Here is a 25,690-nt window from a genome sequence, read left to right on the forward strand (position 1 = left end):
CAAGGCTAGAACTGAGGAAGTCTCTAAAGGCAAAGGTGCAGATTGGCAAATTATCACAGCTGCCTTTGTCTTTACAACTTGGCAAGACATTCCGATCAGGTGCTTATCGGCTCCAGATGCCTACATGACTCCAGTTGCCCTCAATCCACACCTCGGAAATGACTTGACACTGGTGATTCTGATGATGGTCGTGAAGGTTTCTTGTGGAAGTAGGGGAGGGTTCTTACCCAGCGTAAGTTCCTTCTAGGGCTGGGTCCTCAGGGTTGTGCCCAAGATAATGGTCAATTAGCTTCTCTCTAGAGGTCTATAAGAGCAAAATATCTGCTTAGAATCTAAGCAAACAAGGGACAACATGGAAGTGTAACTACAACTATTGCTAGAAAGTTTTAGCAAGGTTCAGTGGTCCTGGTCTGTTAGAGGGATAGTTAAAATTCTTGAGTAGAAGACAAATTATAGTTGCTAAAATAATCTGATAGTTATTCACTAGTCAGTTTTACAAAGATTTTTTAAAAAATATCCTCTTAATGGTTTTAATGATATTTTTTGTGATGAAAATAAATGACTTGGAATGAGACTCCCAAACTTACAATATTATTCTTGTCACCAAAATCTGCAGGGTCTCCAATGATATTTATCGCAACCAAAGCAACCTAAGAAAGAGGTAAAATCAACAAAATGTAATGTCTGAGATGTCTCAAGCCTTATAACTGTGAGCAACAGTATTACCACAGGGATCATACATATATATATATATATATATATATATATATCAAAATGCATCAACTGTAGTGTTATGATAGTATACAGAATTATTAGTTTCAAAATGAATTATGTGCTGGGCGCTGCTGGCTCATGCCTGCTATCCTAGCTACTCAGGAGGCTGAGATCTGAGGATTGTGGTTCAGGGCAGCCTGGACAGGGAAGTCTGTGATAATCTGATTGCCAATTAAAAAAGTTGGAAGTAGAGCTGTGGTAGAATACTAGCCTTGAGCACAAAAGCTAAGGGGCAGTGCTCAGGTCCTGAGTTCAAGCCCCAGGACCGGCACACACATGAAAATTATGTAATTTTAAGTAACAGTCTTGCGTTGAACCAATTGGCTATTCTAGCCAGTTGGAGCGGGGGAGAGGAACCCTTTTTCTGCCACAGACTATTTGTGTATTTGTAACTTCATTCACGGCCATACATTCGGGCAGCTGCACAGAAGCACATGCCTGGCCCATCCTGGATCAAGTGATTTCTACAGCCTTGCATGGCCCGAGGCTGGATGTTCCCCAGGCTTGATTCAAAGGATGTTAAAACAGCTGGAAGTATGGCTCTTAAGCTCTCTGAAGTCCGGTGTCCTGCTTTTCCATGCACAGCTCCATACTCAGGGAGACAGCCTGGCTGAACCCAGGAGCAGCGGTTACCCCAAACCTTCTCTTTGTAGTCAAGTCTTAACATGCACGTAAGAGAAAACACCCAACCCATAACTCTGTGAAAGGAGGGCGCAGAGTCACAAGCGTAGGGCATTTGTCTCACCTGATTATATATGTTGTATTTGTTGACATGGTTTTCGTGAAAAATCAGCTTGAGAAACTGCCCTACTGCATCCACATAAACAGACTTCAGTTCCCGGGCTTTGCAACCAGTCTTTTCATTGTCACAGAGAGAGACATAGCTAAAACAAAAAACACAGAGGAAGAATAGGTTGAAGACAAAAATGCAGCTTTTCCCACTGTACCTGACGAGTTTAAATAAAAGCCTGGGAACTGCCTCCCAAGTCAAATTCTAGTCTATGGTCTTGTTATGGGAGTGGGATTTGGACTCAGGGCTACACACTTGATTAGCAAGCACTCTACCACTTGAGCCAGGCCACAGCTTCTTTTTTCTTTCAGTTTCTCAGGTGGGGTCTTACAGACTTCTGCCTGGGCTGGAGTCGGTTTGCAATCCTCCTATCTCTGCCTTCCAAGTAACTGGGATTATAGACTTGTGCCACCATGCCTAATTCATATTCTTGAGAAAAGCTCTCTACTTGCAAAGCAGTTGAACGCTAGAATTAGCAGATGTGACAGGGCCTCCTTTGCGCCAGACAGATGGCGCCATGCTAGGAATGGCAAAGAGGACCAGGACGGGAGCCCCGAGGGAGATGTGGTCACATTAACCATCAACAGTGTGTACATTTTAAATTCTATTCTTACCCAAGTCTGCGAAATCGCTCTGCTTGGTATGGCGCAAAATATTCCGGCAAGCTTTCACTAATGTAGAACTCGATCTTACTGGCGATCATGTACTGGTGGGCTAGTAACTGCAGTTTTCGTATTCGACATCTCTCCACCATCTGAAGAACAATTTCTTGTGGGAACTGGCAGAATCTGTAAGCCAACGCACACATCCTTGTTTTCCTGAGAGAAGCCAACAGCTTCCGGCCGCCAAGCGTGGGTAGCGGCATCCAGAGCAGGGGGCAGAGGGTCCCCAGGAGATGATGGCAGTCGGCTCCCATCTCTTATGCTTTTCAGAGGTACAGCTGAGGCCTGGACCCGCAGCTGCCTGGCACAAACCTTGCTTTTGGCAACGAGACAGATGTTGGAGGGGAACCTGAAGGTATTATTGGCACGAGTGGGTCAGTCTTAGGAGCCTGGACCAGTGCACACAGACAGGCCAAGGAACCTGGAAAGCACCTGCTTCCAGTGCTGGGCTAGCATTTTGGGACCACCTGCTGTGCATGCTTGGGCTGGGGGAACCTAGGCTCCAGCATGTGGGCCTCTACCCACAGAGGAACGGCCCACGGTACGCACCGAGGCACGTGGGGCCCTACCCACAGAGGAACGCCCCACGGTATGCACCGAGGCACGTGGGGCCCTACCCATGCAGGAACGCCCCACGGTACGCACCGAGGCACGTGGGGGCCCTACCCATGGAGGAACGCCCCACGGTACGCACTGATTGTGTGCAGGCTGGAACAGCACAGCAGTCACGGGACACTGGTGAACACGCCCATGCAGTGTGGCCTCGGGAGGACCGTGCTGAGGGGATGGGAGAGGAGAGGCACCGTGCGTGGGACAGGGCAGTCAGGAAAGGCCTCACCCATGTCACTGTGACTGACACGTAGAGGTGCGAGTTGTAGGTTTTTCCCTTGTTCTCTGGTTCTGGGCTCTCTGAGTCTGCGGTCCTGAGGACAGCACAGCAGGGACTTGCCCACCCCCACAAAGCCCCTCTGCATCTCTCCCAGCCAGTGACAAGCACTCTGGGCCCCGGGACAGGGCATCACAGCTTGTCCCAGGGCGCTGGTTGACTTGTCTTCCTGTGAGGGGTGTGGCCATAGGGAAGGAGACCCTCATCAACAGCCCTGACCTTCCTCTGAGAGTATGATGTACCCTTCAGGAGGCTGTGTCAATGCACCAGAGTGCCATGTCAGGGCTATTTTGTTATTTACAAACATCATCAAAAAATGGTCTGTGTGTTCTCTGTAAGAACCTTCCAGTGGCACACAGTCACTGAGGAAATGTAGCCAGCACTGACCTCTGGTGAACAGAAGGGCTGCAGGGTGACCTTTATGTGCTGGGTTTGAACCCAGAACCTTGCATGTGGGAGGCAAAGAGCTCTACCAGTGGGCTATTATATTAGCTTTTGGCCTTACTGAGACTGGGTCTTGCTTCACAACCCAGGCTATCACTGTGGACTAAGATGCGTGTCTGCAGGCATGCCTCCAGAGAGCTGGGATTACAGGCACACACCCTCTCCTGTTCTTGTACCGTTTCCAGAATGTGGGCTCATCTTATAAGGGAAATAGGATCATCAGACTTTCTTGGAAAACAAAAAGCCATTGGGATGTGTAACACGGAAGCACAATTTGACAATCCTGTGGCTTATGGCATCCAAATTACAGCAACAGCAGAGTCAGGTGAAAGGAAGTCACATGACACGGTCTCCCTGCCTCCCCTTCCCCCCACTCCAGCTTTACCTTGGTGACCTCCATCCACTGACGGTGGGTGCGTGGATCATTAGTTCCCGGGCACTGAAGCCGTCTTCATGTCCAGAAGAGCTGACCACTACGAATCCAATCTTGTGGGGCATTCTGCACACCTGGGCTGTATAAGAGCAAGGGGCACTTTCTTTAAAGGAATTCGCTAACCTAATGTTGAAAGTGCTAGTTCATGCATGCCTAATGTACACAGAAGTTCACAAAGACTTCAGAATTTTCCATCACTTTTCATAAATATAGTTCTACTTAAGGTAGAATGTACCTTGATTTTCCAAAGTATCTGTTCAAAGTTTGGCTTGGGCTGTGAACTGACTCATGTCCCCAAAGATGTTCAGTCCCTACTGTGGCACATGTGAATGTGAACGTATTTGAAAACAGGGCCCTTGCAGGTGTGATCCAGTGAAAATGAAGTGCTGAGGGTGGGCCCGTTCCAATGTGGCTGGCGTCAGACTTCTAAGAAGGGGAAGAGGAAGGGCGCAGTTCAGAGGGAAGACACTTGACTGGCATGTGTGAGGCTCTAGGTTTAATCTCCAGAAAACAAAAACCAACCAAACAAAAGGCAGAAACTGGAGCCAAGAGGAATGCCAGGGGCTTCTGTAAGCCTCCCCTAGAGCCCGCAGCGAGGGAGGCCCGGCTGGCACCTGGACTTCAGCCTTCCAGTACCAGTTTGTGATACTTTGTGATGGCAAAAACCAAGTTTTTTTTTTTGCTAGGTTACAAACAGCAAGTTTTTCTGCATTAGTTAGGAAAGTAATAGAGCCAGTGTGTAAACTAGTAGCCAATGACAGGAGGGGTGGGGGAACTCAGCCACAAGTGTAACAGTGATTGATCACTAGTATAACAAGAATTGATCACTAGGGTAACAGTGATTGCTATATGAAAATGACAGGTTCACCAAGTGCAAACTTGATGACTGCAGGGACTGGACGACTGGCTGAGGATGTATTTAAAATACTACTAGGAGGTGGGCATTGGTGGCTGACACCTGGAACACTAGCTACTCGAGGCTGAGGTCTGAGGCTTGCCGTCTGAAGCCAGCCTTGGCAGGAAAGTCAGTGAGACTCTTACCTCCAATAACCTACTAAAAAAGCTGGAAGTGGAGCTGTGGCTCAAGTGGTAGCTAGTCGTGTGCAAAAGAAGTGCAGGACAGAGCCCAGGCCCTGAAATCAAGCCTTAGGACTGGTAACAACAACCCACTAGGAAAACACAGTGTTGGTAGAAGTATATCCACAGATGGGAGACTGAGAAGAGTGTTGATAGTTCTCACCTTGTACAAAAATGAACTCCAAATAGATCAAAGATCTGAATGTAAGACAAAAAAAGCTGAAACTTCCTCACCAGACACTACCTTGAAAGTGAACTATACAACTTGTTTTTTTTTTTTGGTCCGGTCGTGGGGCCTGAACTCTGGGCCTGGGCGCTGTCCCTCAGCTCTTCAGCTCAAGGCTAGCGCTCTACCACTTGAGCCACAGTGCCACTTCCGGCTTTTTTCTTTTTGCTTATGTGGTGCTGAGGAATCGAACCCAGGGCCTTGAGCATGCAAGGCAAGCGCTCTACCACTGAGCCACCTTCCCAGCCCTGAACTATACAACTTGTGAGTGGGGATGGGAGGGAAAAACTGGGGAAGAGTGAGGGAAGGGGTGACACTGTCCCAACACAAATGTAATTATTACGTGACTTATGAAACTGTAACCCCTCTGTACATCACGTTTATAATAACAACAAAAACAAAAAATAAGTCATGTCATATCAGTACTTAAAAAAAAAGAAAGGGTGAAACTTCTCAAGGCAAACATAGGGAGCATTCTTGAAAGTACATATATCATTTTTCGGACCAGAACCCCAATTCCTCAGGAAATAAGAATAAGAACTGGAAAACGAGACTACATCAAATTAAGAAGCTTCTGTACAGCAAAGGCAACAATCCCTGGAACCAAAAGAAAACCTATAGACTAGGAAAAAAATCTTTGGTGGCTAGCTAAACATGAACAGGGGAAGAAATTCAACTGGGCAAATGAACAGGCAGTTCTCAAAAGAAGCACAAATAAACACCTGAAGAAATGTTCCCTGTCAGCCATAAAGGAAATACAAAGCAAAACAGCACTGAAATTCCCTCTCACCCCAGTCCGACTGGCCACCACCAAGAAAACAAGCAAAGTCTGGGTAGGGGAGGGCCTTCTGCACTGTGAGTGGGAATGTAAACTAACCACTGTGGAAATCAGTGTAGAGGTTCCTGAGAAAACTAGAAACAGAGCTAAGATATGATCCAGTTGCACCACTCCTGGTATAAATCCAAAGGAAGGCGAATCACCCTACCACCATGTTTATTCTTAGCAGGCAAAATACTGAGTGAGCCCAGGTGCCCACCAACTGATGAAGGGATAAAGGAAATGTGGTAAATGTACACAATGGAGTGCTATTCAGCTATACAAAAGAATGAAATGATGTCCTCTGTACAGTTAGACCAATATTGCCTGCTCTCTCTCATGTGTGGAATCTAGTTCTTCAGAGTGACGGGGGGTTGGAGTGGCTCAAGTGGTAGAGCACCACCCAATAAGGGAAAGCAAGTGTCAGATAGGGAATCTGAGTCTCAGTCTTGGACAACAATAACAAAAGAGTGACAAGAAGGCAAAACAGGGTCTTCTGGGGGAGTGTCTGCAGGAGGGGGGGAGTGAAAGGCGAGTAATGGGGATACGTATGGTTGAAGTAGTTTCTATACATGCGTGAGAACAGAACATAAAAAACTTAAAGAAAATTTTAAAGAGGTGAAGTGCAGATGAAGTGAGTTTGATCCAAGTACAGTTGGCATGTACAGAAACATCATGATGAAATGCCCTAGTACAATTAGTGGTTGCTAATTAAAGACTCTCCTCCCTCCAAACTCTCCTCACACAAGGAAGAATTCACTGCAACAAAAATGCCAGAATGTAGAAAGTGGGAAAAGAACACCCTGAGTCAGTTTTCCGTGTTGTGACCTTATGGAGACCGACTCTGACTGCAGCTGGACATCGGCATGTGGAGGACAGGCAGGGACATCTACTTCTGTGGCCTGGCACCACGCTGTCCTTGCTGCAAACAGCACCACACGCTGACTTTCCTCTGGTCACTCGTTGGGCGTCTGGCCTGCCCATCTTCTCAGGCCCTGACATACATGGGGTATGCTCCTGGGCTGGATCAGAGCACAAATAGCATGCCCCTGCCCAGTAAGAGGCTCTCATGGGAATACACGTTTGTGGCCCAGATGATTCTGTGTCAGGGCTATGCAGAAGAAGGGGCTGCCGGGACCATCTGTGGCAGAGGCTCCCCTCCGGCTGAGGGCAGTGGTACTGATAGGCGGGGGCCACTTGTGAGGCCTCTGATGGCCTGCACCACTCCCAGACTCCCTGTTATTTTTCAGTTACCAGCCAATGAAAGCCCTGCTGAGCAAGCCATTGGAGCAAGGTTAAATCACATAGAAAGCAAGACCAAACCACCTGTCACTAAGTCAGAGGAATAAAACCCAAACCACCTGTTGCTAAGTCAGAAGATTAAAAAGAATCCATTAGAAATGTCTCTGAGATAAAACACACTCGTAATTAGAATCCTCTTTCGGAGGTCGGATGAAGCCTGGCTCGTTTTAACATGCCCAGTGCATAAGCGCCATCTTTCTCCAGCTCACAGGGACCCTGAGGAGGAGCACTTCCATAAACCAATGACTGGCTGGAACTTGCTAATGTTTCTTGAAATGTAAGAGTAAAAAAGCATTTAAAACAGAACAACAAGCAAAATTATATCTATGCAAAGTACAGTGCGACGGACCAGCTCGGCCGATTCCAGAAGTTTCAACCAAGTGTATGTGGTGTGGCAGTACAGTAGAGGAAAACTCAGCTAAACAAACCCAGAAGATAAACAAAAAGCAAGTCCAAAGCCAATGTTGAGTGACATAAGGCCTTGGCTACCCCCAGTGACGTCTGCACCCCAGGAACGGCACAGCTTTCCCTGATCTGCAAGGTCACTGGGGCTAGGAGCCTGGAGCTGACCTCCCCCCACTTGGCCACACCCACCCTTACCATCCAAAGCCATGTGGTGTGCCAGGCTGTACTAGATACAGTCCTTCTACCTTCTCCGAGCCCTTCTTGTCTTCAATTCCAATGCTCAGCCAAACTGAACCTCAAGCTCACAGGTAGCATCCTTGCACACAGAAGTTCTCATTCCTTGGATCACCTTTTAAAGGCAGTGTCTTGTCAAACTCTGCCTACCATGGCAATGGCTTTTGTTCTCAGGCAACTAGGTTCACGTACCAATCAAAATATTGGTTACACTGGACATTTACGTCCAAATACAGATGTGTCTCTGCAGCTGCCCCCAATAAATTCCAAAGTATTCACCCTGAAGACCTGCGAGGATGACTGGCCACCACGGATGTGTGTGTGAGTGTGAGTACTGGGACCTGAGTGCTGTCCAGCTTTTTTGCTCAAGGCTGGCTTCTAACAGTTGAGCCACAGGTCCACTTCCAGCTTTTTGCTACTTAACTGGAGATAAGAAGTCTTCTGGACTTTCCTGTCCAGGTGGCTTGGAACTGAGATCCTCAGAGCTCAGCCTCCTGAGCAGCCAGGATGACAGGTGGGAGCCACCAGCCCCGGGCTCCAGTGTGGTACTGACATCTGAAAAGCATCCCCAAGGGCCTTCCGTCCCTGGGCGTGCTCTTCACACACATCAGTATCACACGGGACACTTGCAGGGCTCTAGAGTGTGATGAGGGCATCCTGCCAGCTGGCCTTCCCCAGGGCATCGGGATCCAAGCTCCCCCCGAAGTGCCATCACTCTTCTCCCTGGCCATGCTTGGTTCTCGCACCAGACTAAGCTGAACTAAAACGCCACAGTAGCAACTTCCAGAGATTTTGTTACACCGTCACGGAACTAAAACTGTTTCCAGTTAAAGAAACAAGTGTCAGTATTAAATAGCGATGGGGGGGGGGGGCGGGGTAAGGCAATCTTAACCGACGGGAAGGCTTCAGAGTAACCTCAAAGAAAAACCAAGTCAGAGTGGAGTCTTCCACAGGGTTCTGGAAGCTGGTCCCCGTCAGCGAGGCGTGCGCTGCAGGGCAGGAGGCTGGGCACCGCATCCAACGCCGGGCAGCGGCGCCCGGCGGAGGAGGCCGCTGGGCGGGGCGGGGCGGGGCAGGGCGGGGCGGCCGGGGCGGGCAGCGCCGGGCCCCGCAGGGCCGCCGGGCCGGGCCGCGGGAGGCCCCGGCGGGCCCGCCAATCTCCCGATCGCCGCGGAACGCAGACGCCCGCCGCCCCTCGGGTACCTGCTCAGCACCGACGACTCCGGCGGAAGTGCGGGCGCTGCAGGAGCGCGGCGGGCGGGCAGCCCTCCGATGACCTCCGCCCTCTCGGGCTCAGGGGACGCCTCCGCCGCCGCCCCGGGCCGCCCGCACCCCGAGGCCGCCGCGGCGGCGGTGGCAGCCGAGGAGCAGCCCGGGCCACCTCCGCCCACCGCCCGGGCCGCGGCCGTGCTCTCATGACAACCGGGCCGGCCCGGGCCTCTGCGCCTGCGCGCCTACGCGCCTCCACGCCCGTACCTGCGCACGCGCGCAGCTCCGCCCTCCCGAGCTGCGCCTGCGCAAGGTTAGCGGGCGTTCCGAGCTGCGCCTGCGCACGGGGAGTGTGTTCGGGCCGCGCGGGTTCAGGTCCCGGTCGGCCCGGCGCTCGGTGCAGCGCCTGCCGCCGCCGCGCCGCCATGTGCGCGGTGCTCCGTCAGCCCAAGGCCGTCCGGATCCGGGCCCTGCACAGCTCGCGGAAGTTCGGCGTGGCGGCGCGGAGCTACGAGGAACTGCTGCGCAAGGGCTGCCTCCGCTTCCAGGTCGGTCGCGGGGCTCCGGGAGCGGGCGGGCGGCGGGCGCTGGGGCGGCGTCTGGGCGCGGGGCCGCGGGGCTCCGGGAGCGGGCGGGCGGCGGGCGCTGGGGCGGCGTGTGGGCGCGGGGCCGCGGGGCTCCGGGAGCGGGCGGGCGGCGGGGCGGCGTCCGGGCGCGAGGCCGCGGGGCTCCGGGAGCGGGCGGGCGGCGGGCGCTGGGGCGGCGTCTGGGCGCGGGGCCGCGGGGCTCCGGGAGCGGGCGGGCGGCGGGCGGCGGGGCGGCGTCCGGGCGCGAGGCCGCGGGGCTCCGGGAGCGGGCGGGCGCTGGGGCCGCGTCCGGGCGCGAGGCCGCGGGGCTCCCCCGCCACCGCCCGCGCCCTCCGCACCCCGGGCTCGGGGTGGGGTTCCTGCCGAGGCGCGCGTGCGGCTCTGCGGCCCGGCCCGCACTCGCCCCCTTCTCCGAGCCGCGCGCCGCAGTCGCCGCCGCCCCGGGCAGAGGCCTGCGCCCCTCCGCAGACAGCGGTGGAGTCCAGCGTCCCCCCCCCCCCCCCCGTCCTCCCCAGGTCCCGGTGCCCGGCTCCCGCCTGTGCCTGTACGAGGACGGCACGGAGGTGACCGAAGACTACTTCCCCGGCATCCCCGACGACGCCGAGCTCCTGCTGCTCACCGCCGGCCAGACTTGGCAGGGCTGTAAGTGCAGAGCCTTTGGCGAGGAGGCCGCGGTGTGGAGGCCCGCGGGCTGGAGCCGCAGCCCGCGGAGGCTGAGAGGAAGCCCCCGGTCATGTTACTGACAAGGACAGGGAGCGCCCGGCTGCCTTGGGCAGAACAGGCTCTCCGCGCGGTAACGCAGGTGGCTGTCATCCTGGGTGCTGGCTTTGGCAGGTGGTTCTTTAAGGGCGTCTGTGCTGGAGGCCCGATGAGAAATCGTTCAGAAGCAGCTGGACAGCAAGTTCTGCACCTCGTGTGCCCTCCTCTGGGAGGGCATTGGGCTCTTGTGCAAAGGGGGCATCGCTGCAGGAGGTGGATCTGGGCAGCAGGAAGGACTGGGAGCTCAGAGATGGGGAAGTCATCTGATGAAGGGCGGAGGGGGAGCTGAAGGGTGGAGTTCTGCATAGCCACAGGCATGGGCTGGTGTGCCTTCTGAGTGGGTTACAAGCCCTTGTTCTTGGTGGGCCTCTGAGAAGCAAGTCACCACAAGGCACCTGGGCTGACCCTGTGGAGGTGGATCTGGACCAAAATGCCGACAGAGGATGGATGTTTCCTTTCCTTGTGCGAGGTGGTGTTTGGACAGAGCAGGACCAGCTGCTCTCTCCATCTCCATTGCTGCCTCTGTCTTCTATCATCCTCCCTCCCTGAGGCCACTAATCCTTTCCTGGGTGCATCTGTTTCCCCCCCCCTCTCTCTCTTCTCTCTTCTCTCTCTCCCCCCCCCTCCAGTCCTGGGCCTTGAACTCAGGACCTGGGCTCTGTCCTTGAGCTTCTCTGTGCCACAGTGCCACTTACTGCTTTTTCTGCTTATGTGGTGCTGAGGAATCAAACCCAGGGCTTCATGCATGCTAGGCAAGCGCTCTACCACTGAGCCATATTCCTAACTCAGTATATTTGTTTTCTAAAGATTTAAAAATGGTGATAGGTTTGTGGGATGTTGCCAAGATAGCTGGAACGCACAAGTTATCACCTGACATAATTGTAGTTCAGCTTCAATACCAGGAAGTGGACAGCCTTGCAGCGTGTGGATTGCTCGGTGCCATTCATGGAACCAGCGCTGCAGGCAGGTGAGGCTCTCCCACCTGAGCCCCCTGACACCGCCCCATTATAGCCTTGTAGGGTTTTTTTTGCTACTGCTTTTGAGGTCCTTAGGGCCCTGGTTTCACTGGATATTGAGTGCTTGCTGGGAGATTGCACTACTGTTCGAGGTGTGGAGTGGCTCCCAGGAGAGGGGGAAGGGGGTGGGAGGCCTCAAGGGGGGGTGGAAAAGCCGAGGGTGGGGCAGGTGTGCCTGGGTGGTGCTGGTGTTCTCTAGGGCACCTTCCCTGACTGGAGGAGGCCTGAGCAGCAGACTTGGGGTCACATGGCTAGAGGTGGCAGGCCAGGAAGAGGGCTGGTGGCGTGGAGTGTCTGAGTCTTGTAGTCCTGCGGGCTGGGTGGGGAACCTCTGTTCCTGACCAAAGTTCTGTTTGTTTCCTGCTGGCGGCAGATGTGAGTGACCTCGGCCGCTTCCTCAGCGTCTTTCAAGAGCCACACTCAGCAGTCATCCAGGCAGCCCGGCAGCTGCTGGCCGATGAGCAGGCTCCTCTGCGGCAGAAGCTCCTGGCTGACCTGCTGCACAATGCCAGCCAGAACATCGCTGCCGAGACCCGGGAACAGGACCCCCCCTGGTTTGAAGGTGCGTGGTGGGAGTGGGCAGGGGGGGCCTACCTCAGCGGTGGCCCTGGAGAAACGGCATCCGCATCAGGTCCCCTCCGCTTCTCAGCTGGGCTGGCTGGAGGTCAGGACAGGTGCTCACTGACAGCCTGGGCCGCAGGGCCTGAGCCAGAAAGGACTTGAGGGTGGGGGTCGCCTGGTGCCTCTGGCTGGCCTTGGTACTTTCATGATTGTTTAAAAAGCTGTGGTAATGTAGGTAACACCAGATTCACATTTTAATCTTTTCTGGTGGTGGTGAAGGAGACTGAGTCTATGCTTCCCCTAATAATTGGCCCTTGATTTCCCCTGATGGTTTCCCTAGATGGTTTGCTTTTCTACTAGGCTTAAGTGTCCTCATCTGGTTTGCTTTGCTTATTTATAACACTTTTTTTAAGGTTTAATTGCATACACCTTATGTTGTTTCGGCTTATATAAGCTTTGTGCTAGCTGTATTTGGGGCTGCTGGACTTTGAGACAGGAATCTACCTGCAGTCCCCGGCTCTCCAATAAAGAGTCATAATTTGACCTCTGAAGAAGTGGCTTCTCTGTCTCTCATGACTGAGTTTCTTTACAACAGTAGTGGGGTTTGAACTCGGGGCCTCCCACTTGCTAGGCAGGTGCTCTACCACTTGAGTCATGTGGGAACACTACTGCCAGGCCACCCTTGCTTCAGTTATTTTGTAGGTAAGGTCTTAGTTTTCAGCCAGGTGAGCCTTGTACTGCAGACTGCCTACTTAGTGTCTCCTGAAGCTGGTCTTGCGGAGGTTTACTGCCATGTGTGGCTTATTGAGATGGGGTCTTGCTAACTTTTTGCCTAGGCTGGCTTCAAACCTGGATCCTCCCATGCTCTGTCTTTGGAGTAGATGGGATTACTGCCATGATCCACTCTGTCCAACCACCTTAGCCATTTCTAAGAACATTGTCTCGGTATCTGTATAGAATTGGTCCAGGCCCCCTCAGAATACCAAAGTCCACAGGTTTAGGTGAGTCCCGTATAGATTGTGGTGGTGCTCAGGCGACCTCATGTGTCTCTGTATTGTTAATGATCCAAATAAACTATGGTTGCTATATAAATAGTTGTTATGCGGCTTTCAGAAAGTGACAAAAAAAAATGTACCTACATAGTAGATTTACAGTCTGGTTAGCAGAATCTCCTTGGGGGACTGAGTTTGCACTGAGCTTGTAGGTGTACAGGTACATAGCCCGGGGCCACTGAGTCTGTTAGAAATAAGAGGTTCCTGGATTTGTCTGCCTGGACTGACTTTGAACACGGATTCAGATCCCAACCTCCTGAGCAGCCAGGCTCATGGGTGGGAGCCACGCTGTCTGGCTCCCGCCCCTTATTTCCCTTATGAGTGGAGTCATGCAGTTTTTGTCCCTTGGTGAAGGCTTGTCATGCAGCAAGCTGTCCTCAGGTTCGGCCATGTCCTGTCAGGATGTTCTTCCTTGTGGGGGGCCTGCTCCACTGCCTGCATAGAGCACACTTTATCACTCAGCCTCTGAGAGTTGGTGAGGATGTGGGAGGCTGTAGCCCTCCTGGGAACGGAAGCTGGGGGAGAAGCCAGGAGTATTTGAGGTGCTCCAAAGCAAAACCCACACAGACCCTGCATGCCGCTTCAGGTGTTCCTCCAGATGCAGTAGTCTGGCCCCCATGTCCTCCCCATCCCCACCCAGGCTACCCCGTGGGCTCATGGCATCTTCATCCCTTGTAGGCTTGGAATCCCGATTCAGGAATAAGTGTGGCTACCTGAGGCACAGCTGTGAGAGCCGGATCCGGGGCTACTTGAGAGAGGTAAGCTCATACCGTGGCCAGGTCTTCTGCGTGGGCTCTGGGCCCAGGATGGGTGGCATTTGGTGAGCTGCCACCCCTCTACTGCTGTGTGCCTGTGTGGCCGCTGACCGAAGCCTGCAGAGGGCAGCGAGAGACGGCCTCTGACCGCTGCCTCAGCAGCACCAGAATCCGGGCTGCGTCCTGACTGGCTGTGAGCCCTGGCCTGCGCATTTCGTCACTACAGAGGTGCCCCAGCCTGTGAATGTCTTTGTCTGCCGACTGGCAACCCGTTGTGATGTGAGCCAACCCCAAGTACGGAGGCTCCTCATTCTCTTTCTCCTCCATTCTCTCTGACTGATGCCTTCACAGATGGACTGTGGCCTCTTCTTCAGCTTTTGCTCATTTTTATCTGTGGGGCACAATGTGGTCCTCAGAGGGGCCCAGGGTTGAGGGCTGCTTTGCTGCTGGTGCTTTGTGGAGATTCCTCTTGGCCCTGAGCACTGGCTCTTGAGTAGCAAGTCACCAGCAGGCTCGTGTGGGGCAGACTGGAAACCCCAGCACAGCTGTTCTTCACCATCAAGACCTGCTGCCCTGACGACCTCTGTCACGCTCCATGCGTGATGCCTGGGCTTCCTACAAGTGCAGAGTGGAGGGTGGGTCTCTGGCGGGAGAGGCAGGCCTGTGTCTGAGGGTGAGGTGTCTGTCACCAGGGAGGTCCTGGCCGTGAGGCCTTGCACCCCCTTCACCTATCTCCATTCGGCCTCCTCTGATCCCCTAGGCAGGACAGAGGTGGCTCTGGGGCAGCAGCTTGTATCGGCGGGGCTTCCTGTCCCCTTAGGCACATCTGCCAGCTGGAGCCCAGGCATTGACAGAGCTGGTGGGCTCTGTCCCTCTGCCTTTCATTGACGTGTCATCCTTGTGGTGTGGTTGGAAGAGATTCGGAGGCTGTCCTGTTCCTTGTCTTACACCCCTGCTTTGAAGCTTGGGCAAAACATTAGTTCCTGTGGAAGCAAGACTTGCTGTGCTGTGCTGCTCTGTGCAGCGGTTCCTGGTGCAGAGCCCTGCCTGGCTGCTTGGCCTGCAGCATTGCTGCCTCCCCAGGGCCTCCTGGGCTCTCAGCCATGTCTCACTGGGGTGTTCTTCAGATCTGGTTCACAACTTGTGTTGATCCTGTGCTGGCGTCCTGTGTCTGCCCACCTGCCCGTCGCTCTGCTGGGGAGGGGAGGTACCTGTTCAGTGTCCTCACCTGTGCTTCAGTGTGGTGAGGTGCTGTGCGGGAGACTGGCACTGTGGTCCTGGCCTTCCGGGTTTCTTTCTGGTGGCAGATGTCAGGGGAGACTGGACATGCTTGCTGTGATGAGTCACCTGTGAGCCGGAGGGCCAGGCAGCTAGAGCCACAGCCCTTCCTCTCATGGCCAGTCTTTGCTCGCAGACCTTTTCTCTCTGCAGAGGTAGAGCAGTTCTGCTTTTCACTGCTGGCTGCTGGCCGCCTCTGGGTTCCTCCTGCATTAGCTGTGAGCGGCTACAGAGATGTCTCCCCAGAAGGGCCTGTCCTGTCCCTACAGCTCTCCACACATGGCTAGGTTCATGACATTCAAAAGTGTGGCACAACTGTGAATGTTCTACTGTCTCTTGTGTTTCTCCATCATGAGGTTCTGTGGCTGCCTGTGTCCCAGTGTTTTCCTAACCTAGCTGACTCTGGGCACATGGACTGCCTGTGTCCCAGTGTTTTCCTAGCCTAGCTGACTGTAGGCACATGGACTGCCTGTGTCCCAGTGTTTTCCTAGCCTAGCTGACTGTAGGCACAAGGCCTGCCTGTGTCCTGGGTTAGCTAGCTGACTGTGGGTTACTGACCGGCACCAGCACTCTCCCTCGGGTACATGGGCTCCTCCCCTCACCCCTGCTTGCCTGAGCATGGGGAAGCAGCTGTGACAGCTGATTGTGTAAAATCAATCTTTTTTTTTGAGAGAGAGACTTGCTATGTACGCTAGGCCAGCCTTGAACTCTTGACCCTCCTGCCTCTGCCTCTCTAGTGCTGGGATTACAGGCATGCACCTCCATGCTCAGCTTGATCTCTTAATCCTTTCCAGCCTAATGTGCAGCATTATTACTCAGGGGCCCTAGAGGTTTCTCAGGATGGTATAGGTGAGCCATGCCAGACCTTCAGACCACCTGACTACTTAGGCAGAGTCTGGATCCCTAGCTAGAGGGACAGAGTCCCTGAGGGCCTTGCATAGGAGGCAGTTGTAGGCTTCGGGGCATTTCCCAGGCTCAGCAGTGCCCTTGGCCCCTCCAGGTGAGCGCTTACGCCTCGGTGCTGGGTGGAGAAGCACAAGAGGAGTACAGGCGGATCCTGGATGCCATGGGCCAGAAGCTTAAAGATCTGCGGTACCATGGCAGCTACTTCGACCGCAAAGCCCCGGCTGGAGTCCGACTCTGCACACCAGAGGGCTGGTTCTCCTGCCAGGTGAGCCGAAGACCCTTTATCCTGGGGTCACCCAGGTGGATGAGCACTGCCCTCGTGGGGTGTGGCTGGGAGGATATTCAGATATTGGTCTAGAAGAAGGTTTGGGTCTCACATTCAAAGTGGGCACAGAGGTGAGGCCGGTGGTGTGATCACAGGGCCGTGGGAGCACTAACAGGAGCAGATAGGAGGCCGGTGGTGTGGTCTCGGGAGCACGGACAGGAGCCGGTGGGTTTCCCCAGTAAGGACACGCTAGGCGAGGCTAGTCCCATCTCTGGGATAGTGACAGCAGCCTGCCTGTCCCCTGGATGGGGGAATACAAAGCCAGGGTAGTGAATGGGGAAAGGGGAGCAATTCCAGAGACTGAAAAATATGTAATCTCTCAAACAGCATATGACTATTTTGTTTTGAATAGGGTCTCTTAACATAGCCCAGTCTGGCTGTTTTGAGCTCTGCTCCTTTTGACTCTACCTCCTCCCTGCTGGGATTACAGGTGCGCCCACCATGCATGGCTCAAGGGACTACCCCCATGGGACCTGCCACCCAGTAAGCCTGTCTGTGGGTGGCAGTGAGCAGTGAGGGCCTCGATGTCCTTCCTGACCTCTGTCCTTTCAGGGCCCTTTCGACCTGGATGGCTGCACCTCCAAGCACTCCATCAACCCCTATGGCAGCAGGGAGAGTCGAGTCCTCTTCAGCACATGGAATCTGGATCACGTGTAAGTGCGCATGGGCCTGGATTTCAGGTTCACACACTGGAAGAGCAGTGCTCCAGGCCTGTCCTTACTGAGGGTGTGTGACTGTCTCACTGGTAGCCGTTGGTGCTGCCTGTGTGGTTCTGGCTGGAAGCCCTAGGTATTATGCATGGGGAAGGGATGGCTGGACAGATGCTCTTCTGCTGCTGTCCAGTGCTTGGTGCTGACCTGTTCCTCTTAGCTCAGAGCTCAGGGTTGGGCCCCTGGCTGCCCAGGGCTGGGCTGTCAGCGGCTATGGGCACTTGGTGGAGCGGAAGAGCCGGGAAGGGAAGCTCTGGCAGTTGTGGCGTGTCGGGGGCATGCTGCAGGAGGATGCTCTCAGCCAGCTGTGAGCTCCTGCTGAGCTAGCACAGGGTAGAGAGTCCTTGGGCAGTGTGGTCTTTGCTGTTGGGGTTTTTGTTTTGAACTCAGGGTTTAATGGCTGGGTTGGCACTCCCCACTCAGAGAACACTTCTGAGGCAGGATAGATTAGGGAAAGGCAGGAATGCAAAAACAGAGTAAAGCGAATACAGGAGAATGATCTTCACTCATCAACTTGCTTAAGATTGAGGGACCAAAGTTGTTTTAGGAGAAAATGAGGCAGGGCAGACTAGTGAAAATAAGGCAGAAACACTGTACTTAGAAATACAGGAGCCCCGTTGTCTTTGTTTTAACCCTGTGCTACTTCATAAGATGCAGTATTAGCATAAGGAGAAAAAAAAGCAAGAGTAGCTTTATCCATCTGACCTTGTCTGCTGGCCCCAAGAACACATGTGCTTAGAAAACTGAGAAAGGACCTGGTAAAAACAACATGTGTTCTGGAGAAGCAAATACTTGGAAAAATGGCTTCTCCCAGCACAGAGTGCTGATTACCAAAGGATAAACATCTGTGGCAGGATCTTGATCTCGAGGATAAATACCAGACTTAAAATACATGGCAGAATGTATTCTTTCCTAGAAGGGATGCCCAAACATGGTGGTCCTATATATAAAGTACAGGTTGGTCTCAGAAACCCTGAACCCAAGTAGTAAAGATAAACACTTCTCTGCGTAACTTTAAGTCAGACCCTGCCTTTATCATAGAAGTCCCTGATGTCAAAGAGTTCTGTGTCTCTCCCTTTGAGACCACCCATACTGTGTTAGAGTGGGCCTCTGCCCTTCTGCTTGCCTGTCTGTCTGCTTGCCTACTTGCTTACTCAGTCAATAAAGCTCTGCCACGTTTTCGTACCATTATGACTTGTCCAGAAATTCTTGCTCTGCAATCGACGTCAAAGACCCTAAGAGACCCAACTTTTAGAGGGAAACTTCATAAACATTAGCACCCCAGGGATACTTCCAGCCTAGTTTTTTGTGATTTATATTTGGAGCTGAGATCTTAGGCTTTTCTGCCTAGGTGGGCTTCATCTTACAGTCCTCTGGATCTCTGCCTCCCTGCCACAGGGCAGGGTTACAGCCAAGGGTGCCAGCATGTGATTTTTTTGTTAGTCATGGCCTTCTGTCTCTTGTCTGAGACTTTGATTTTGCCCTGGAATATTAAATCACTGGGTCTCTTAGTTCTGCATCTGACCACGGTAGCCATTCAGTAAATATCTGTTGACTACTTTGTTGCATGTTCTACTCTGAGTTTTCTTTTCACGTGTCAGTTGTTCTGGTCTCTGTGCTTGCTGTTGATCTGCCCTGGTTTCTTAAGGCTGTTGTCCTGCACAGAATGCTTATGCTTCATCTCCACAGCGTCACCTACTTCTCTACTCCCAGCGCTTCCTGTGTCTCATTTCCTTTGGAGGGCAGGTGAAGGGTGGTCGCTGCCCCGTCTGCTCTGGACCGCTTTGGCCTTTTTATCCTCCTCCCCCACTGCCCTTTGGTATCTGCTCCTGTTGGCTTTCTGAGTTCTGTCTTTTTAGTGGTAGTTTCAGATTTTTTTTTTCTTGGAAAGTGATGCACATGTAGGCCTGGGTCTTCATTTCTGTTCTGACGGGCTTCTGTTCTGCTCTGTGGCAGGTTTTCTTTGGGGTTGGAGAGTCGCTATGAAGCTCCTCCAGGCCCTCATAGGCGTGGCTGGCCTAGTCTTGCTCTCCTGTGCCATGCCCCTCCACCTTTTCGCTCTGTGCTGCTGCCCTCTTCTGGTTGACTTGCTGCATGGACTGAGCTGTGTCCCCAGTTTCACACTGAGTCTGTTTCCCAGTATGATGTACTTGGAGAGATCCCTTGGGAGGTAATGAAGGTATGTGGTCACGAGGTGAGGGGCAGATCCAGCAGGACTGATGTCCTTACAATGGGGGAAGGGGAAGGAGTCTCTCCCACTTTGGGATACCATAGCAAGCTGGCCACCCACAAACCAGAAGGCGGGCTGACCTGACCAACAGACCATGCTGCACCTTCACCTTGGACTTGAGGTGTTTGGGCCTCCCCTCACCTATACACACACTTCGTTTTGGTTTGAGACCAGGACTCAGACCTTGGTATCTGATGGCTTTCACTTACTGGCTGGTGCTCTACCACCTAGGCCAAGCCTCCATTTCCTTCACATACATTTTATTGTGGCAGCAGAGAGCCAGCACTCTCTGTGCACTTGGCAGTTGTCTGGCTTTAGTATGTGTGCTCTATCCGGTGTTATTTCCTATTCAGAAGGGCTTTTAGCAGTCTTTTCAAAATAAGTCTGATTTTTTTTTTGATGTTACTATTTTAATAGCTTCATTTAGGTGTAGTTTACATGTCATTGGAAGAGTACATTTATCAGATTTTTTTTCTCTTTTTTTTTTATTGTGAAAATACCGTACAGAGGGGTTATAATTACATGGGCGAGATAATGAGTACATTTCTTATCAAGCATTGTTGCCTCCTATAAGTCTGATTTTCAAGGCCAGCCCTGGCAGAAGTTAGCAGCACCCCCCCTCAGTCATTGGCAAGCTGAGTGTTGTGGTGTGTGTGCTGGTGGTCCCAGCTGTGCTGGAGGTGTAAGGGTTTGGCCCTGAGCACAATCTCGGGACTACCTGAAAAAGCAAGAGAGGCCCTGGGACGCAGAGTACCTGCCGGGCAAGCTTCAGGCCCTAACACTTTGAAACAAGTTAGGCTAATTTGCTTTCCATTATTTTCATTTCTTTTTTATCTTTAATCATCCCTTTTAAGTACATTTAAAGGGCATCTACATGGTTGTGCTTGTGTCTGCATGGTTGTGTGGCGGCTCAAGGGTCTAGCAGGCACCTGACCCCTGGAGGTGACCACAAAGCCCTTGCAGTGCCCTGCTGGGTGTGCAGGGGCATGGGTCACTGTACAGGACGGTGTGACTTAGGTGTGGGCCTTGGGTCAGACAGTGTGACTGGCCAGCCTCACGAAGTTCATACTTTGTATAGAAGGATGAGGCCTGTGGTCACGGAGGCTTGGCCTGCCTAGTGGCATTGTGTGCTTGTGTGGTATCCCTGTCTGCCCAGGGAGGGAGGACGGGCTCCACAGCTGGACTTTGCCCTGGTGCTCCTCCCTGGGCTAGCTTTGAGGCTGCGCCACACAAAAGTAGAGCTCTGTGTGGCCTGTTTCACAGGCAGTGGTCTTCTATTCCTCATTGAGCTTGAGGGTCTCAGGGACCCAGAAACCCTGTGAGAGGTTAGGGTCCTGTGGTTGTGTAGGAGGTAAGGGCTCTGTGGCTGGTGTTGGAGGTGAGGGTCCCGTGTCTGGTGTTGGAGGTAAGGGTCCCGTGTCTGGTATAGGAGGTGAGGGTCCTGTGGCTGGTGTTGGAGGTGAGGGCTCTGTGGCTGGTGTTAGAGGCGTGGGTCCCATGGCTGGTGTAGGAGGTGAGGATCCTGTGGTTGTGTAGGAGGTGAGGGTCCTGTGGGTGGTGTTGGAGGTGAGGGCTCCGTGGGTGGTGTTGGAGGTGAGGGCTCTGTGGCTGGTTGGAGGCGAGGGTCCCGTGGCTGGTGTAGGAGGTGAGGATCCTGTGGCTGGTATTGGAGGTGAGGGTCTTGTGGCAGGTGTTGGAAGTGGTTCTGTCAGTGCTCACCTCCTGATGTCTCCATGCAGTGGTCTTATAATCTATTCCCAATGGATGCCTTGTTTTGAGGTTCTGAAGCGGGCCCAGCTGTTCCTGTGTCACATCAGTGCTGTTGATTTGGAGCTGGTGCCTGTGCAGGACGCAGGCCTGGCAGGAACTAGGTGTGATGACAGTGGCTGTCTCAGCCCTGGCACATGGGGGGATTTCTAGTTTGAGGCCAGTTTTGGCAACTTAGCAAGACCTTGCCTCAAGATAAAGTTTGACAAAGGACTGAGGACAACTCAGTCTCAAGAACCACACGCAGAGTGCCCCTCCCTGAGCTCAGGTGTGGCATGTGACACCAGCAAAGAGGACACAGCTAGGGGCGCAGTGCTGCACACTGGGCCTGCCTTTGGATTGCAGCCAAGCTGTGGGAGGTGCATGGCCCAGCTCCTGTGGATGTAGGACTGCAGGGGACCAAGGACCCAGCCCTGGGTGGTCCAGAAAAGCAGCAGAGTCAGGCAGGCAGGCAGGCAGGCAGGAGGAGAGCAGGCAGGCCGGCAGGAAGGCAAGAGGAGGGCCGGCATCTCATGCCTCCTGAAAGGGGCACTGATGGTTGATATGATGAGGCTTCCCTTCTTTCTCCTCCAAGCCCTGGTCCAGGTCCCCTTCTCCAGTGCTTCCCCGGGCCCTGTCCAGCCCTGCTGCGGGCCTCCTGCTGCCTGGGCTGCTCTGCAGCCCACACACGTGCCACTTCTTGGTCCCTGAGGTGTTTGAAACAGTGAAACACTCTGTCTGCAAGCAGAATCACACACAGAAGTAGTAAGGTCAGAGCCTTTGCCATAATGCCCCTAGGAAGCCAACGGAGGCATGACTTAGAGAGCGGGGACTTCAGCTTTACTAGTAAAAGCTCTGTTCTTAAAGCGTCCATGTTACTGTGTACATCTACATATAGATGAAAAGAGATAACCACAAGCCACATTGTAGATAATGGGTAATTGTGAAGGAAGGCAATATACTTTTTGTTTGTTGTCAGTGCTGGGGCTTGAATTTAGGGTCTGGGTGCTGTCCCTGAGTTGTTTGCGCAAAGCTAGCTCTCTACCATTTGAACCGCACTCCACTTCTGGCTTTTTGGTGTTTAATTAGAGGGAAGAGTCTCATGGACTTTCCTGCCCAGGCTGGTTTTGAGCCACCATCTTCAGATCTCAGCCTCCTGAGCAGCTCAGGTTATAGGCGTGAGCCACCGGTGCCTGGCTGGGGATGAATGTTTTTCCCCTGTATTTTCCACATTTAAACAGTGCCCACAGATCAGGGTTTAACATGCAAGGTGAATGTGGCTTGCATGGGCTCTGCTCAGAGGTCCTGTGACGATGAAGATAGCGTCTTAGCTCTGCCAGAGGCTCAGCGACTCCCGTTTTACTGCCACCTGGCTCTTCTGGGATGTTTCCAGCTGTGGTTCCTGTAGAACTCTTAAACCTTCTGCAGTGGGCCTTCTGTAGTGAGGCCTTACCATGCGACTCTCTGGGCTCAGAGGAGGCGTGCCCAGTCCCTGTGGCCGGTCAGAGCGCCCCAGGGCAGTGGCACCGTGACCGCAGAGGGATGGTCTCCACCCGGGCTTTGCAGGATAGAGAAGAAGCGCACCGTTGTGCCCACGCTGGCTGAAGCACTCCAGGAGCGGGGCGGACGGGAGGTGGACTGGGAGTACTTCTATGGCCTGCTCTTCACCTTGGAGAACCTGAAATTAGTACACATCGCCTGCCACAAGAAAACCATCCACAAACTCCAGTGTGACCACAGCAGGATCTACAGAGCTGGGACTGGGCCCAGGAGGCGGCGGCGGCCAGCCCGGAAACGCCGGTGAGGGCCGGCCTGCCGTGTGCGGGGCTGTGCAGACCTGTGACAGGCCATCTCATCACTTCAGTAGTTCCTGGGGAAAACTTAAGAAATCTTCCCTTCAGGGGCAATCAGTACATTTCTCAGTCTGTTTCCCACGTCCTCTGACAGCCCAACGTCCAAGGGCAGCTCTGGGGTGCACTCCCGGTGGTCAGGGCAGTGGTCTAGAACTCAGGGGCCTTCTCCCCGATACAGCTGTGCTGCGTGCCCCTGTGAAGGACCTCCACATCCCTGAGCGCCGGGCTGAGCTTGCTGAGTGGCATGAGGGCCTCAATTCTCTGCTGCTCCCTGCTCCACTGCTAGATTGCTTAGAATAGCATCATGGCAGAAATGTTCTAGATCTCTCAGTGGGAATAGCTGATTGTGGCATTGTGTTGAGCCATGCGAAATCCTGTTTTTATAGCTAAAAAATGGGTTGGATATATTTAATTTCATGGTTCAACCAAATACATGCTTATAAAGCAAAGCTGTAGCAGCTTTACACATTGGTGTGCCAGTTTTTCCTATTGCGTGTGGAAACAGAGCTGTGTAGTGCTTGAGCCCTAGCTCTGTGCCTGTGTCTGCCTGTACTGGGTTTGAACTCAGGGCTGTGTGCTTGCTGGCGGTACTCTGCCACAGAAACCCTAGTCCCTTGGTTTTTTAAGTCGTGAGGGGCATGACACATAAGGAGCTGGACAGGGGTGGGATCTGAGTACGACGACTAATTTCCTACGTCATGTACTGTGTTATACTTGAACATTTTTTAAAGAAACGATTATGTTATAACATTTCATTGTATTTTTAAAGCCATACATTTTGTAATACTTAGATTTTTATTTTCATTATGTAATCAGAAAAATAAAGTGTCCAAAACAGACATGTCAAAGTTTGCATTCATTGAATGGTATAAAAATCAGAGTAGGGGAGCCGGGAAGGTGGCTCGGGTAGTTTGCCTTGCATACATGAGACCCTGGGTTTGATTCCTCAGCACCACATAAGCAGAAAAAGCTGGAAGTGGCGCTGTGGCTCTAGAGGTAGAGTGCTAGCTTTGAGCTGAAGAGCTGAGGGACAGAGCCCAGGCCCAGAGTTCAGGTCCTATGACCGACCAAAAAAAAAATAAAAGGGCAGAGGTCAATGGTTGACTGAGGTCAATGGTTGAGTCCTGCTTCCTGACGCCTCAGCCAGCAGCTGGGTGGAGCTCTTGAAAGTTCCCGCCTCCCTGCCTCACTTGTGTCTCTTCACGTGATTTTGTCAGGACCAGCCTTTCCATACCTCTCAAACACCACACCAGGGCCTCTGCCCTGCCCTCTACTGGAGCTTCCCGTTACTGAGCCTTGTGAAGGTCTCACCCCTCCTCCCCACTCCCTGAGCCTGGCTTGTGAGATCCAGGCACAAGCTTGTGCAGAAAAACCGAGCTTTGGGCCAGGGCTGCAGGCTGGTTGGGCTGGGACCTTGCCTTTTATTTGCTCTGGGGGCCTCAGCCGGGCGGAGCAGGGGTTACAGGTGAGGGGTAAAGCTCCAGACAGGGATGGGAGTGGGTAGCTTGGGCATGCCCATGTTGGATAACAGGCATGTGCTTGAGTCTGAGCCAGCCAGCATGCACACACAGAGAAAGTGATTTTCTCAGCAGTAGAGGCCTGTTGAGCTCGTTTCCACAGCTTGAGAGCTGCCCTGGGCAGATTGAGCTTTGACTGCTCATGCTCCCTTGCACTGAACCAAGACCCCAAGCAGCAGCTGCCTTAGATCCCCTACCCAGAGGCTCCAGGACTCACTTTGCTGTGTATAACCCCCCCCCCCCCCCGGCCCTTTGTCACTCATGGGGCCTGGGGCCTGAAATCTGGGTCTGGGCACTGTCCCTCAGTCTTCAGCTCAAGGCTAGTGCTCTACCACTTGAGCCACAGCGCTTCTTTTTCTGCTTAGGTGGTGCTGAGGATTCAAACCCAGGGCCTCATGCATGCAAGGCAAGCACTCTACCACTGAGCCTCCTTCCCAGCCCTGTATAACCCTTTTGTTAGGATAAATTCCTTACAGCTTATGTGGCTTTGGCCTGTGTAAGCTTTGTGCTAGCTGCATTCGAGGCTACTGGTCCATTCGAGGCTACAGGAGTCCATCAGCAGTCCTCTGGCTCTCCAAGACTCCCAATTTTGCCTCCTAAGTGGTGTCTTCTCTGTTTCCCGAGATGGAGTTCCCTAATACTTGCTCTGGGGCCAGGCATTGGAGGCCATGTGGCTTCCAGAAGACGGAGTCTGCTCTTCTGGCCAGTCCTTGGGATGTGGCATACCTAGCACATTCTAAGGTCATTCTTGAGGACTGCAAGCAAGGGAGGCTCACGGGAGCATGGTGTGTGCCCGGAGGCCTGTCCTGCAGTGGGATGTGAAAGCAGAGCGTGTGGGGGTGGGTCGCAGCCTCAGCTGTGGGTTGCTGATGGCACGAGCTGGCGTGGTCTTGCCGGCTTCTCCGCTGGCCTGTGCCATGCTCTCTCCAGTCCAGTGAGTCCGACCTTGAGATCCCAGCCTTCCCGTACCCTAGCGAGGTGGAGGCAGAGGCCAGAGGAGAGCTCTTGGAGGAACCAACGCTCCTGGAGGCAGCCATAGAAAAGGCCAGGGCCAGGCATACTGAGGCTTGGGGAAAGGCTGACAGGAGTGAACAGAGGGGTCAGAAGCCAGACTAGACTGCAGTTAGAGTAAAGGG

At 53.3% G+C, this 25,690-nt stretch overlaps 2 protein-coding genes across 7 annotated transcripts in view; one reads left to right on the top strand and one right to left on the bottom strand.

Annotated features, from left to right (window-relative positions):
* The window catches only part of Cep104 (centrosomal protein 104), a 29,711-nt gene extending 20,368 nt beyond the window's left edge, over positions 1 to 9,343 (bottom strand). For both annotated transcript variants that reach the window (XM_070037177.1, XM_070037176.1), the window contains exons 1-6: positions 9,254 to 9,343; positions 3,942 to 4,068; positions 2,179 to 2,352; positions 1,520 to 1,658; positions 588 to 650; positions 228 to 304 (exon numbers count right to left, since the gene is read on the bottom strand). In XM_070037177.1, coding sequence (XP_069893278.1) covers positions 228 to 304; positions 588 to 650; positions 1,520 to 1,658; positions 2,179 to 2,352; positions 3,942 to 4,054 — 566 coding nt within the window. In that variant the 5' untranslated portion in view covers positions 4,055 to 4,068; positions 9,254 to 9,343. The remainder of the gene's footprint in view (positions 1 to 227; positions 305 to 587; positions 651 to 1,519; positions 1,659 to 2,178; positions 2,353 to 3,941; positions 4,069 to 9,253) is intronic.
* Positions 9,344 to 9,382: 39 nt separating this feature from the next.
* Positions 9,383 to 23,876, top strand: Dffb (DNA fragmentation factor subunit beta). 5 transcript variants are annotated; one of them, XR_011375559.1, is made up of 8 exons: positions 9,443 to 9,807; positions 10,362 to 10,488; positions 11,995 to 12,183; positions 13,913 to 13,992; positions 16,268 to 16,438; positions 17,051 to 17,151; positions 19,165 to 19,387; positions 22,751 to 22,835. XR_011375559.1 is itself a non-coding variant. In XM_070037181.1 (7 exons), the coding sequence occupies exons 1-7, from the start codon at positions 9,466 to 9,468 to the stop codon at positions 22,986 to 22,988; spliced, it is 1,248 nt and encodes a 415-aa protein (XP_069893282.1). In that variant the 5' UTR covers positions 9,383 to 9,465; the 3' UTR covers positions 22,989 to 23,876. The 5 variants fall into 5 exon arrangements, 3 of the variants coding, with proteins under 3 accessions (XP_069893282.1, XP_069893283.1, XP_069893284.1); XR_011375560.1 differs by lacking the exon at positions 22,751 to 22,835 and adding an exon at positions 22,426 to 22,483; XM_070037181.1 differs by lacking the exon at positions 19,165 to 19,387 and having other exon boundaries at positions 9,383 to 9,807; positions 22,751 to 23,876.
* The last annotated feature ends 1,814 nt before the right edge of the window (positions 23,877 to 25,690 follow it).

The sequence above is a fragment of the Dipodomys merriami genome, unplaced genomic scaffold (genome assembly GCF_024711535.1).
Source record: "Dipodomys merriami isolate MVZ:Mamm:240054 unplaced genomic scaffold, mDipMer1.0.p SCAF_28, whole genome shotgun sequence".
NCBI classification, from domain to species: Eukaryota; Metazoa; Chordata; class Mammalia; order Rodentia; family Heteromyidae; genus Dipodomys; species Dipodomys merriami.

What these genes read in the sequence shown, in the direction of transcription:
- Dffb (XM_070037181.1), top strand. Translation starts at nt 9,466, where the DNA reads ATGACAACCGGGCCGGCCCGGGCCTCTGCGCCTGCGCGCCTACGCGCC. An exon ending in TCCGGGGCTACTTGAGAGAG is followed by an intron (nt 13,993 to 16,267) that starts GTAAGCTCATAC and finishes TGGCCCCTCCAG; the next exon opens with GTGAGCGCTTACGCCTCGGT. An exon ending in ACATGGAATCTGGATCACGT is followed by an intron (nt 17,152 to 22,750) that starts GTAAGTGCGCAT and finishes CGGGCTTTGCAG; the next exon opens with GATAGAGAAGAAGCGCACCG.